Below are 15269 nucleotides of genomic sequence, written 5' to 3'. Positions count from 1 at the left end.
TACCAATCAGATTTCAATTTATCATTGAATTAAATTTTCAGCAGACAACTAATTAACATGTTTGCATGTTCTGGTTGTTAGTTTAAGGTTTGCATTGACTTCTTCAAAGGTCTATTTACAATATCCCTCTTCAAAAGTCGGTCAGTGGTGGGTGCATTGAAACAAACTCATTCCACTGAATGTATGGCATTCGTCATTGCTTCTCACGACTCAAAGGCCGTGCCACAGTTCTGACAGTAAGTCACGAGCTCTTGTGGCGCGCGTACGTGTGTGTGTGTGTGTGTGTGTGTGTGTGTGTGTGTGTGTGTGTGTGTGTGTGTGTGTGTGTGTAAGAGGGGTGAATGATAGTCAGGTTAATATGTTTTTACATATAGCGAATGAAAAATGACAGGCAAGCACCCAAGGACAAGTATGCAATGTTGTTTAGCTAGTGATACCAACTACAAAGGTCACATCACGTAACCACTAAGTAATATTACACACTAAGTGGTGAAAAGGTCACCTTCATAGTGATGCCCACTAAGAAGAAATAAAATTATGGAAATTACAATTAACCATACTTGACAAGGGGCTGGTACTCGTACAGTGCCAGGCCAGTTATAATATAGGTGGCACATCTTGTAGGTCATACGCTGGACGTGGTCAGCCTGCATGCTGCTTGTGTCATAGATGACAACGTAATGTGTTGGTGAAACTGTTCCCTGTTAACAATTGTTAATAATTGTAAATAACAGCACAGAACAACTGAAAATTTAAAATAAGTACAGTGCTAAGAAATAAATAGTTCTGATCACTAACAAATATAAAATTATTAGAAAAAATGGAATAATTTAATGTTTTCTTTGTAAATTACTCCTTCTCTCTCCTCCCCCAAACAATGAGGAGCAACTGGGGAATGTAGAGGAAAGTTGCAAGACTTGTCAACAGTGTGCAAAATGGGTGGTATTACAGGTATTTACTTTAATCCTGCACCAAACTTTGAATGATAAAGCCCAGCACATTCATAACCATTAGTCTTATATGCAGCAGGCTAAGGTTTTATATATTGAACAGTTAATTTGCAGAGCTATTAGTACAGTCTTTCGTAAGGAAATAAGGAGCAGCACCAGCTGATTTAATTAATCACAAATTAGTAAGTCCAGCTTAAGTATTACAGACACACTTTATTTACTGGTTTCCCCCTACTTTCCACTTCAGTGTTGAGTCCTGGATACACATAACGCTTAAACATTAAGAGTAGTTTTACAAAATGTGCTGAACTACCAAAACTATTTAAAAAGTCTCTGAGAAGATGTGGAGAAGACACAACAAAAATCTGATAGAAGAAAAAACTAAAAGCAGCAAGTATACGTAAAATAAAACTTTCGTTGTGCAACTGCCACATTCCATCAGTCAAGATCACAGACAGCACACTAACTAGTAACAGAAAGAAAATTGTAAAATCAATGGACTATTTCTAAAATTATTGTTATGGTTCAAGAAGTAAATCACAAACACACTCAGTTACTAATGAAAATAATTACAATCCCAAAGTAATGTCAGATGTGGACTGTAACACCATTCATTGAATGAACAGAAAGGTATGCAGGAAGGTAAAAACTTTAAAGCGTAAGAACACTGTGAGGCTCTACTTAGGTCTCTTCAAACCATACAGTTCTTTACTTTACACAGTTTCTTAGTATTTGTTTCTACTAAACTCATGGGTAGATGAATTATGAAAAATTTAAATAGTTCCAACGATTGAAGTAATTCTAAAATAAAGAAAACTTGTTGTAAGAGTAAAATATGCTGAACTAAACTAAAATATGCTGAACTGAACCCCTTGTTTAGTGTATCTGTATGTTGACTCTGTCTCAACCATTTAATTAGCTGGACTCCAACAGTTTAAGTGTTATCTCACCTGTCTCACATTTTGAGAAACTAGGAAGAAGTCAGACCAGTCACGTCGAGTGATAGTGTTGTCCATCACTGTTCCAGGAACTGGATTGTCCAATGAACCATTTGTCTGTTACGATAAAAGAAGGCACCATTAACACAAACTGAACACCACAAAATGTTAAGTAAATACAACATAATTATACAGGTATGTGAGAAATACACACTTTAAAAACAATGGAAGACTTATACAAAAAACTGGTGAAATAGGAACTATGCTCATTGTATTACTGTTATCTATAAGTGATATCAGTATCAACACTTTTTTTTTTTTTTACCCATACAGTTCAACTGCAAGAGAGAATTTCACTTAATATCGATTTTCTGGACTATAAGAAACACTTATTTCTTTGAAAAATTGCCTCCAAAATTCAAGTGTCTCATAATTGAAATTAATTATAAGTCCAGTGTTTGAATTAAAATACCCACCAGTCTTAAAAATGGCGATATATTTAATGCCTAGGGAAACCTGGAAAACCTATCTCTATCTGTGAACACTGGATTCAACTGGCAGCAGCAGTGCACTGACGTGACGAACATGAGTTGTGGGGATTCACAAGCTTGCCCTCCCTCACCAACATCGCAAACCCAGAACACTTTCTAGCCTATGATACATCACTGCAGTCTATGATTCCAGTGAACCTGAATTTGAAGCGATTTATATTATTGGTAACAGTACTACAATTTTGTTAGTAGTTAGTTTCAAAATGGAAAAAAAATGCAAAAACTGGTAGAAGCCAATCTCGGGAAATATCAGTTCGGATTCCATAGAAATGTTGGAACACGTGAGGCAATACTGACCCTACGACTTATCTTAGAAGAAAGATTAAGAAAAGGCAAACCTACGTTTCTAGCATTTATAGACTTAGAGAAAGCTTTTGACAATGTTGACTGGAATATTCTCTTTCAAATTCTGAAGGTGGCAGGGGTAAAATACAGGGAGCAAAAGGCTATTTACAATTTGTACAGAAACCAGATGGCAGTTATAAGAGTCGAGGGATGTGAAAAGGAAGCAGTGGTTGGGAAGAGAGTGAGAGAGGGTTGTAGCCTCTCCCTGGTGTTATCCAATCTGTATACTGAGCAAGCAGTAAAGGAAACAAAAGAAAAATTCGGAGTAGGTATTAAAATCCATGGAGAAGAAATAAAAACTTTAAGGTTCGCCGATGACATTGTAATCTGTCAGAGACAGCAAAGGACTTGGAAGAGCAGTTGAACGGAATGGACAGTGTCTTAAAAGAAGGATATAAGATGAAAATCAACAAAAGCAAAACGAGGATAATAGAATGTTGTCAAATTAAGTCGGGTGATGCTGAGGGAATTAGATTAGGAAATGAGTCACTTAAAGTAGTAAAGGACTTTTGCTATCTGGGGAGCAAAATAACTGATGATGGTCGAAGTAGAGGGGATATAAAATGTAGATTGGCTATGGCAAGGAAAGCGTTTCTGAAGAAGAGAAATTTGTTAACATAGAGTATAGATTTAAGTGTCAGGAAGTCGTTTCTCAAAGTATTTGTATGGAGTGTAGCCATGTATGGAAGTGAAACATGGACGATAACTAGTTTGGACAAGAAGAGAATAGAAGCTTTCGAAATGTGGTGCTACAGAAGAATGCTGGCGAGTAGATGGGTAGCTCACATTACTAATGAGGAGGTATTGAATAGAATTGAGGAGAAGAGGAATTTGTGGCACAACATTACTAGGAGAAGGAATCAGTTGGTAGGGCATAATGTGAGGCATCAAGGGATTACCAATTTAATATTGGAAAGCAGCATGAAGGGCAAAAATCATAGAGGGAGACCAAGAGATGAATACACTAAACTGGTTCAGAAGGTTTTGGTCTGAAGTAGTTACTGGGCGATGACGAACCTTGCACGGGATAGAGTACCATGGAGAGCTGCCTCAAATCAATCTCTGGACTGCAGACAACAACAACAACAAATTTCACAGCATGAGAGAGGAAGGTAGCAAATTGATGATGGATGAAACAAAACATGAATTCACACTGAAGGGAGCTTTAAAATAACCTACAATCAAACAAGTGAGACAGTAGATAAAACAGTCGTGGTCTAGAGTGAGAGACAGCTCCACATAGTCTCCGAAATATTTTCTTTTGATCAAAGTTTATGATGATACCAGCAGACTTCTATTAGCTAGGAATGCCCTCTTTGCTTGTGTTAGTCTGCTTCTTATATGGTCTTCGCTTGACTTTGTCAAGCATTATTTTGTTTCGAATATAACAGAATACCTTCACCTTCTGTACTTCATCACAATTTCGTTAAAGTTTGATGATAATCTCACTTCTATTTCTTTATGAGGTTTCTGACCAGCCTTTTCATCTTGTAGCACTTGTAACCTACATCCTCTATTATTTGCTGGATGTATTCCGATCTCTGTCTTCCTCTACAATTGTTACCATCTACCGTTTCCTCTAATACCATGGAAGCTATTCCTTATGTCTTAACAGATGTCCCATCATCGTGCACCTCCTCCTTGTCAGTGTTTTCCATATATTCCTTTCCTCTTTGATTCTGTGGAGAACCACCTCATTTCTTACCTTATCAGTCCCCTAATTTTTAACCATCCTCCTATAGCACCACATCTCAAATGCTTCTATTTGCTTCTGTTCCGGTTCTCCCACCATAATGTGTCACTGCCATACAATGCTTTGCTGGTGCTCCAAATGTACATTCTCAGTGCTGTCTGCATTTTATGTTGTCCTTGCTCCATTCGTCATGGGATACTTTGCTGAGTAGGTAGCAGAATTCCTTAACTTCATTTACTTCATGATGACTGATTAGGATAAATTTCTCACATTTTTATTTCTGCTACTTCTCATTACTTTTGTTTTTTCTTCGTTTACTCTAAATCCATATTCTGTACAAATTAGACTGTTCATTCCATTCAAGATGTCCTGAAATTCTTTTTCACCTTCACAGAGAATAACGATGTCATCAGTGAATCTTAACATTGGTATCCTTTCACCTTTAATTTTAATCACACTCTTGAACTTTTCTTTTCTTTCCATAATTGCTTTATTGCTACACAGATTGAACAGCAGGTGCAAAAGACTACATCCCTACCTTACACCCTTTTTAATCTATGCATTTCGTTCTTTGTCTTCCATTCTTACTGTTCCCTCTGTCTTTCCCTATAATGTGTGCTCATTAACCCCTTCCATTTCAACAGTGAGTGGCACACTTTATGAATTTTGCTTTTCAATCTGATGTAGAGCCTAGTTTGACAGTTTTTCGCAGTTATTACATTCAAGTTAGTAGGCGTGAAATGGTTAGTTCTTGATGTGTAGTCCTTTCTTATGAACAGATTGTAGAGCCTTTAGAGGAATGTCTAAGAGAAAAAGAGGATAACAATGATATGGATGATGCATTCATTTCCGTTCATAACATTTGTAGTTGTCCAACACTTTCACTGAGGATAGCAATGTCATCAGCGAATTGTATCACTGATATCCTTTCACACTGAACTTTAATTCCTCTTCAAACTTTCTTCTACTTCAGTCATAGCTTCTCCCCTGCAGAGGTTCTGCAGTAGGGGAGAATGGCTACATACTTACCTTATACTTCTCTTGTTTTCCCACTCTTACTGTTGTTCCCTCTTGGGTCTTGCATACACTTTCCCTAGAGCTTAAACTTATTTATAACAGTTATTACTGCAAAATCAAGGTGTCATTAAATTTCTTGTTGTGATAAACAACCTGGAATTCTCACCAGAAGAGAGAAATGATCAATGGCTCATCAAAATACCCATGCAAATGACGGGTATGATAGGTGTATCCAAAGTGATAGGGGTCCCCTAAATGAAAGGGGTAATGGTAATGTTCATGGTTTCACATGACAAAGGTGGCTCACAGTGCTGTGGTGTAACAACTGTCATGATGTCACCTCTCATAAGAGTAATGCTACACTAATAACTAGGATTGGCCTAAGCAAGTAGATGAATACATGAGAGTACCCAAACAACTAGTCAAAAGTGTCATGGGCGGGGGATGGGGCAGTGGGGGTATAGCATCTAACGTGTGCAATTTATATGCTGCCTATATGAACACAAGTGTGACAAACAATTGGTTTGTTTATGATATAGTGATTTGTGATGCAACAGCAGAGCATGCTCATTTTGTGGTGCCTGTGTTGGTGATATATTCCATTTAAGGGTACAGATATTTTGTGGGGGTAGGACACAGTGCTTGACTTCTCTAGAGGATGGTTTATAAAATGTACACAGAAGACCATGAGGTATTGAGAATGGGCCTTTATACAACACCGACGGAGCAAGCTCTGTAGATATGATTCCTAGCTGAATAAAGATTCTGTCTTGGGAAAGCTTCAGAACGGCACCAAATTGAAGTGCATGTTGTTTAGATATATCAATGTTTTTGAAGAAAAACTTTAATTTGTTAAAAGATACTTTGAAAATTACAACTCAGACTACTAATTTCGTGTTCATGTTTGTGCCCCTCTGTTATACCATAGGGCAGGCAATCAGCTCTTCCACTATTTAATCATATACTGTGCCACGCTATAGAAATGAATATTACAGCACATGCTTAGCTGTGTGGTGTTTACTTTACCACAGTAAGAGAGAAGGTGAATAAACTTTGTATAGCTGGGCAACACAGCTGACTGCATGGCTTGCATATTAATGTGGAACTCTTGCAGATGCACACAGCTTGTAGAACTGTAGTGTGTGCAGGCTTGATACTCTCCTTCTACGTCTCAAGCTGCATTATCATGTAGCTAACTGCCATGTTTCTTTAGCCACTTGAAGGGGCCATTAACTTGAATCTCAATCACTGATTGATTGCCTTTGTGGAAACAAGTGAGACTGAACCACATGGATGACCATTGACATGGAATGACAACCACTCAACTGGCTTCGACACACAATGCTGTGCTCTAATGTATATGCTTTTTTGTGTTCCCTGTCTAACATCAGAAGTTAAAGGTTTATGATTCATTTATGTTGTGTACACTTAACAAACGTGAGTGGGCCTTATGGTTTATGTTAATGTATGTTCTTGTGTCATTTTATCATGTTTTGTTTGTTCATCTTCCTAGGTGAATGTGTAACACAACAGTAGAGTGATATATTTGACATAGGTTTATATCAGGAACAGCCCAACACCAGGTCATCAGCAACACTAGATCATCAGCAGCTGAGTAGTGAAATATTTTATTTTTATATCTGCAATTTTATTTTAGTTTCTTCATAAGCTGGAGATTGTACACTGCATTTTGGCTGGTGAAGTTCATCAAAAGATTTAACAGATACTGAAAAGAAAAAGTTATTGTTTGGTTTACACATCAATAGAAAATACAGTTGGCCCAGTCGATATTTGTGTGTGTGTGTGTGTGTGTGTGTGTGTGAAATATAAATGTAAATGTACATCTAGTTGTGTGAAGTTTTATCAGCCAATGTAGTATGGATCCCAGAACGGCAGAGACTTTTCAATTTTAAGCATTTCAATGGCTACTTATAGCCAGTTGCCTATTTGGCTTCAAACACTTGAGGGGGTACTGTGGTATCATAGATCAATATCAGCTCCACTGCCGCCTCACAGGTGACAATGAAAATGCACATATCCAAAAGACACCTATAGCAGTCACACAAGGACCCAGCAGGTTCAATGATGTGCGCCCACTGAGCCATGCCTTCTGCTGATGCTACAGGATCTTCGGCGGCAGTTGCACAGCCAATCTCAGCCCCAGTTGTTGACAGCCCTCATTCAGCTTTTGACAGTTCACTTCTACATTAATAGTTGGAGCCTCATCTGCATCATGCACTTTAGTTTGCTTTTTGTAATATTTGGATTTTATTGCTGTCTGTTTCTTCACAATGTTTGGAGAAAGACAAGTTAAGTAGAAGTCCTATTTATTGTATTTATGTGCTCACTATCATTTCTGCTCCAGTCCAGTTTCCCTATGGTGACAGCTGCTGCATCATTCTGCAGTACACAACAGGTCCCATGTCATAAACCAGGGCCGCTGCATTAGTAGCCAGTGACAGGGCCGCTGCATTAGTAGCCAGTGACCCTGACCAATACACCTAGGAAGCAGTTGACAGTAATTGGCTGACTGCCAAGAACTTCTCAAACTGCAATTCTCAATATTTTTTGAGTCCTAACTATATGTTATGGCTGGAGGTGGAGAAAACCCTTTCTTGAATTACTACCTGCACCAAAAACATGCATTAATTTTGCAATACTGTGGAATCTCAGAGGCAGATAGTCAGACATTTTATACAGAAACAGTGCAAAAATCTACATTTGAATTAAGAGTTAGGTAAAAGAACATCCTCCAACTAATCTGATCTTAAAATCTATAGTATTGGACAACTGATATGGTCTATGCTCAACCAAACTACAAGTAAAGAAAAAGTTACAGACAGTTTTCTGTAAGAACTTGAAATGTGTACTTACTGACAACCATAGTGCTATTTTGTATCAAATATTGACCCCTTTGGGTTCATTCTCTGATAAAAATATTCAAAACATAAAGACAAGCTCCACTGCATGGGCATCTTGCTGTTTGATGTAAGAGTGCAGATGCAGAGTGAGTCCACATACGAAAATATTTCAGGACTAAAATTGTTCTTTAAATAATAGAAAACACTTGTAATGAGCTAGGTGACTTTCGATTACAGTGCTGCAATACTTCATTACTGATATTTAAAATATTGCTAGTACCTTTGCAAAAATTCGAGTATTTATCCTCTTCTGACAGACAACAAACGTCAATTTTGGGCTGTAAGATGGATTGATATTTGGAAAACAACTTATGAATTGTGGCACTTCATAATCTCGACAGACAGATAACTGCCCATCACCTATGCCATCCCGATAGATTATTATCCTATCAGGAAACCTGTGATTCACCTGAAACAATATAAATATTGTAGCTGCACAAATTAACTACACTTACTCAATGTTTTACTTAAATGAAATCTGATAGTACATTAAGTCACAGTTATCACCAATGATACACTAATAATGGAATCACTAAGCAGTGTTGCAGTATCAGTAGATGATAAAACGCACCAACGGGCATTGTGGCAACCCACCAGACAGCTGAGGTTGCCACTTTCATTACTGCAGATGCTGACTACTGGAAGCGTGGTTGAGCTTGCTATTACCACCTTGACACATGCACAAAATACACAGAGCACAGAAAAATTATCCAATGTGGGTAGCCAATTCAGTCAGCAACAGCTCACTTGAAGACACCAAGTACGCATCCAAATGAAATAGTGTGTTTAATAGTAAACAATGACTGCAAACCAGAACGTCAAGGAGTTCAAGGTATGTCTATGATAGAATGCGTTGAGTTACAGTTAATAACTAAATTTGTATTTTAGTATATCTATATGCTGTCCTTTTACAGCTGCGTGCACACACCAGAAATTAATTTTGAGTTTATGAACAGAAGTAAGAGTGTGACACAGAAGTGAAGCGGAAGAGTGATGACACAAATATAAGAGCGTGATGACATAGATGCAAGAGTGAGACATTTCTGCACTGTTTAAGTGGTAAATATCTATGGCATGGAAGGAATACACCAGAAGCTTTAATAAGTTCAGCTTTGCCAACTGCCAATTACTCGCAGATGTTTACAGAACAGTCATGGATAAGCAACACATTCTGATAGCACATTTTTTTGTGGATCTCTGCATAAAAGTCCACATGAGAATACTAAAAAAAAGTAAGTATCGAGCGTATGTTAATTGATTTGTTTCTTTCCAAAAGTTGCAATGACGCAAAATGTAAATATGGCTGAAGTTGGTGATTTAAAAAAGTTCTTAACAGTGTTTTTTCCCAAATTCAGATTCTAATTAAAATATGATTCCACTTGCTTAACTTGTTTTCATGATTTAAATATACCAGGATTTTGTTATAGCATTCAGTGCACTCAAATGATTAGTCTACCCCATACTCAAAATATTATTATTGTTATTATTATTTCCTTTCTTTCTCAGACGTTTGTCTGGTTAAAAATGGAAAGTGACACGGACCTTGATCAAGCGTGACTTCCTTATAACTGTATGGTATCTGTTACATTGCATTTAGGAACTTTCGGGTAATTGAACAAGTATCAATAATTACAGATTTCTGTAGTTGTATATATGAGTTTGGATGTAGCTGTACTGCGTTGATGTACTGGTGGATATTGTGTGGTATGACTCCTGTAGTTGATAGTATTGTACATCCCCTTGTGATGCAATCTACTGTTTCTATTTGTTGTTTGCAAAGTCTGCATTTATCTGTTGTGGTATTGGGATCTTTAATAATATGCTTGCTGTAATATCTGGTGTTTATTGTTTGATCCTGTATTGCAATCATGAATTCTTCCGTCTCACTGTATATATTGCTTTTTCTTAGCCATGTGTTGGATGCATCTTGATCGATGTGTGGCTGTGTTAGATGATACGGGTGCTTGCCATGTAGTGTTTTCTTTTTCCAATGTACTTTCTACGTATCTGTTGATGTTATGTGATCTAACGGGTTGTCGAAGTGGTTATGAAATTGCAATGGTGTAGCTGATGTATTTATATGAGTGATTGCTTTGTGTATTTTGCTAGTTTCTGCTTGTTCTATAAAGAATTTTCTTAAATTGTCTACCTGTCCATAATGTAGGTTTTTTATATTAAAAACAAAGATTCCAAGACTTACCAAGCGGGAAAGCGCCGGCAGACAGGCACATGAACAAAACACACAAACTAGTAATTCTGTGTGTGTGTTTGTGTGTTTTGTTCATGTGCCTGTCTGCCGGCGCTTTCCCGCTTGGTAAGTCTTGGAATCTTTGTTTTTAATATATTTTTCCCATGTGGAAGTTTCTTTCTGTTTTATTTACATCATCATGTAGGTTTTTTATGTTGATAAATCCCCTTCCTCCTTCCTTTCTGCTTAATGTGAATCTTTCTGTTGCTGAATGTACGTGTTGTATTCTATAATTGTGGCATTGTGATCGTGTAAGTGTAATGAGTGCTTCTAAGTATGTGTTACTCCATTTCACTACTCCAAATGAGTAGGTCAATATTGGTATAGCATAAGTATTTATAGCTTTCGTCTTGTTTCTTGTTGTCAATTCTGTTCTCAGTATTTTTCTTAGTCTTTTTCTATATTTTTCTTTTAGTTCTTCTTTAATATTTGTATTATATATTCCTATTTTTTGTCTGTATCCTAGATGTTTATAGGCATCTGTTTTTTCCATCACTTCTATGCAGTCGCTTTGGTTACCGAATTTGTGATCTTCTTGTTTAGTGTGTTTTCCCTTGACTATGCTATTTTTCTTACATTTGTCTGTTCCAAAAGCCATATTTATATCATTACTGAATACTTCTTTTATCTTTAGTAATTGGTTGAGTTGTTGATTTGTTGCAGTCAGTAGTTTTACATCATCCATGTATAGCAAAAGTGTGATTTTGTGTGGGTATGTTCCAGTAATATTGTATCCATAATTTGTATTATTTAGCATGTTGAATAGTGGGTTCAGAGCAAGGCAGAACCAGAAAGGACTTAATGAGTCTCCTTGGTATATTCCACACTTAATCTGTGTTGGCTGTGGTGTGATGATATTTGAATTTGTTTGGATATTAAGTGTGGTTTTCCAATTTTTCATTACTATGTTTAGGAATTGCATCAATTTAGGATCTACTTTGAATATTTCCAATATTTGTAGTAACCATGAATGAGGTACACTATCCAAAGCTTTTTGGTAATCAATACATGCATAGTGTAGTGAGCTTTGTTTAGTTTTAACTTGATATGTCACTTCTGAATCTAATATCAGTTGCTCTTTACATCCTCGTGCTCCTTTGCAACAGCCATTTTGTTCTTCATTTATAATTTTGTTCTGTGTTGTGTCATTAATTTCTGTGTAATGACCAAAGTTAATATTTTGTATATTGCTGGTAGGCATGTTATGGAGTGATATTTTGCTGGGTTTGCTGTGTCTGCTTGATCTTTAGGTTTCAGATAAGTTATTTCATGTGTAAGTGTATCAGGGAATGTGTATGGGTCTGCAATGTAACTGTTAGCGGGTCCCACCTCTACTTCCTCAAAATCACCCTCTCCAAACCTTCCAGGAATTTCTCATTTCCAGCCTTGCCTCTCAATCTTTCTTGAAAAACCTTAATCCTACTCCCAACATCACCACTGCTGAAGTCCAGGCTATCCGTGATCTGAAGGCTGACCGATCCATCGTCATTCTTCCGGCAGACAAGGGTTCCACGACCGTGGAACTTGATCATCGGGAGTATGTGGCTGAGGTACTGCGTCAGCTTTCAGTCAACAGCACATACAAAGTATGCCAAGGTAATCCAATTCCTGATGTTCAGTCGGAGCTTCAAGGAATCCTCAGAACCTTAGGCCCCCTACAAAACCTTTCACCTGACTCCATCAACCTCCCGACTCCACCGACACCCCGCACCCCTGCCATCTACCTTCTTCCTAAAATTCACAATCCCAAACATCCTGGCAGGCCCATTGTAGCTGGTTACCAAGCCCCCACAGAACGTATCTCTGCCTATGTAGATCAACACCTCTCAACCCATTACATACAGTCTCCCATCCTTCATCAAAGACACCAACCACTTTCTCGAACGCCTGGAATCCTTACCCAGTCTGTTACCCCCGGAAACCATCCTTGTAACCATTGATGCCACTTCCCTCTACACAAATATCCCGCACGTCCAGGGCCTCGCTGCAATGGAGCACTTCCTTTCACGCAAATCACCTGCCACCCTATCTAAAACCTCTTTCCTCATCACCTTAGCCAGCTTCATCCTGACCCACAACTTCTTCACTTTTGAAGGCCAGACATACCAACAATTAAAAGGAACAGCCATGGGTACCAGGATGGCCCCCTCGTATGCCAACCTATTTATGGGTCGCTTAGAGGAAGCCTTCTTGGTTACCCAAGCCTGCCAACCCAACGTTTGGTACAGATTTATTGATGACATCTTCATGATCTGGACTCACAGTGAAGAACAACTCCAGAATTTCCTCTCCAACCTCAACTCCTTTAGTTCCATCAGATTCACCTGGTCTCACTCCAAATCCCATGCCACTTTCCTTGACATTGACCTCCATCTGTCCAATGGCCAACTTCACACATCCGTCCACATCAAACCCACCAACAAGCAACAGTAACTCCATTATAACAGCTGCCACCCATTCCATATCAAACGGTCCCTTCCCTACAGCCTAGGCCTTCGTGGCAAACGAATCTGCTCCAGTCCTGAATCCCTGGACCATTACACCAACAACCTAAAAATAGCTTTCGCATCCCACAACTACCCTCCCGACCTGGTACAGAAGCAAATAACCAGAGCCACTTCCTCATCCCCTCAAACCCAGAACCTCTCACAGAAGAACCCCAAAAGTGCCCCACTAGTGACAGTGTACTTGCTGGGACTGGATCAGACTCTGAATGTGGCTCTCCAGCAGGGATATGACTTCCTAAAATCCTGCCCCGAAATGAGATCCATCCTTCATGAAATCCTCCCCACTCCACCAAGAGTGTGTTTCCGCCGTGCAGCTAACCTTCGTAACCTCTTGGTTCATCACTATGAAATCTCCAAACCACCTTCCCTACCCTCTGGCTCCTACCCTTGTAATCACCCCCGGTGTAAAACCTGTCCCATGCACCCTCTCACCACCACCTACTCCAGTCTTGCAACCTGGAAGGTGTACACGATCAAAGGCACAGCCACGTGTGAAAGCACCCACGTGATTTACCAACTGACCTGCCTACACTGTGACGCTTTCTATGTGGGAATGACCAGCAACAAACTGTCCATTCGCATGAATGGACACAGGCAGACAGTGTTTGTTGGTAATGAGGATCACCCTGTGGCTAAACATGCCTTGGTGCACGGCCAGCACATATTGGCACAGTGTTACACCGTCCGGGTTATCTGTATACTTCCCACCAACACCAACCTATCCGAACTCTGGAGATGGGAAGTTGCCCTTCAATATATCCTCTCTTCTCATTATCCACCAGGCCTCAATCTCCGCTAATTTCAAGTTGCCGCCACTCATACCTCACCTGTCATTCAACATCATCTTTGCCTCCACACTTTCGCCTCGACTGACATCTCTGCCCAAATTCTTTGCCTTTAAATATGTCTGCTTGTGTGTGTGTGTGTGTGTGTGTGTGTGTGTGTGTGTGTGTGTGTGGTAAGTCTTTCCGCTCCCGGGATTGGAATGACTCCTTACCCTCTCCCTTAAAACCTACATCCTTTCATCTTTCCTTTTCCTTCCCTCTTTCCTGACGAATGAGCCGCCGGTTGCGAAAGCTCAAAATTTTGTGTGTGTGTGTGTGTGTGTGTGTGTGTGTGTGTGTGTGTGTGTGTGTGTGTGTGTTTGTGTGTTATTTTATTGTGCCTGTCTACCGGCGCTTTCCCGCTTGGTAAGTCTTGGAATCTTTGTTTTTAATATGTTAAATAATTTAGTTAGATGTGAATGCGTTGAGGTGAACTTCTTTAGCCAGAAATTTGCTATTTTATCTTTTCCATGGGCTTTCCAATTGTGAGTAGAATTAATTACTTGAGTGACTTTATGTTGCAAAAATTATCACTTCAGGCATTTGTGTTATCATCTTGTATGTGTCTGTTTCTGCTTATATCCACCATGCATGCCTGTTATGTTGTACCGGGTTTGACCATATGTTGCTCCAGAAGTGTTCCATGTCTGTTATGTTTAGTGGGTTGTCTATTTCAATGTGTGTGTTATCTATTGTCTGGTAAAATTTCTTTTGGTTTGTGTTGAATGTTTGGTTTTGTTTCCTTCTATTTTCACTTTTTTTGTATCTTCTAAGTTATTTGGCCAATGGTTGTAATTTCTGCTTCTTTTCATCTAACTGCTCTATCGCTTCTTGTTGTGCGATATTACCTAACCTTTTTCGTTTTTTGTCTGACATTTCATTTCTTATAAATTGTGTTAGCTGTCCGATATCTTTTCTCAGTTTTTCTAGTCCGATCTGTAGCCTGTGTTGCCATGCTGGTTTTGTGGGTTTCTTCTGTCTTAGTTGGTTCTGATCTCTGCCTAGTGTGTATATTTAGTGTAGTGAGTGCTCCTATATTATTATTATTATTATTATTATTATTATTATTATTATTATTAAAGATATGGATAGTTTCATGAAAACTAATCCATAACTTTTAAAGTTCTTGACCGAATCTTCTGTTTTTCGAAGAAAAATGTAAACAATATTTTGAGGCCAGGGCAAGCTATCATCAGGCATTACAATAGGCTGATGCCAGGAAACTACAGTAGCTTCCCTCCATACCTTCGGATGTCCCACACTCCTTTCACTGAG

The 15269-nt window shown here is 38.7% G+C and overlaps 1 protein-coding gene across 2 annotated transcripts in view; it reads right to left on the bottom strand.

The window, feature by feature from the left end:
- LOC126336956 (piwi-like protein Ago3) overlaps positions 1–15269 on the bottom strand; it is a 221814-nt gene that overhangs the window by 26134 nt on the left and 180411 nt on the right. For both annotated transcript variants that reach the window (XM_050001156.1, XM_050001157.1), the window contains 3 exons: positions 8636–8824; positions 1901–2005; positions 561–701 (listed from right to left, as the gene is read on the bottom strand). In XM_050001156.1, coding sequence (XP_049857113.1) covers positions 561–701; positions 1901–2005; positions 8636–8824 — 435 coding nt within the window. The remainder of the gene's footprint in view (positions 1–560; positions 702–1900; positions 2006–8635; positions 8825–15269) is intronic.

Source organism: Schistocerca gregaria, chromosome 2 (genome assembly GCF_023897955.1).
Source record: "Schistocerca gregaria isolate iqSchGreg1 chromosome 2, iqSchGreg1.2, whole genome shotgun sequence".
In the NCBI taxonomy this organism is placed as follows: domain Eukaryota; kingdom Metazoa; phylum Arthropoda; class Insecta; order Orthoptera; family Acrididae; genus Schistocerca; species Schistocerca gregaria.
The sequence above is the reverse complement of the archived record's forward strand: the minus strand, read 5'-3'. Positions and strand labels throughout refer to the sequence as shown.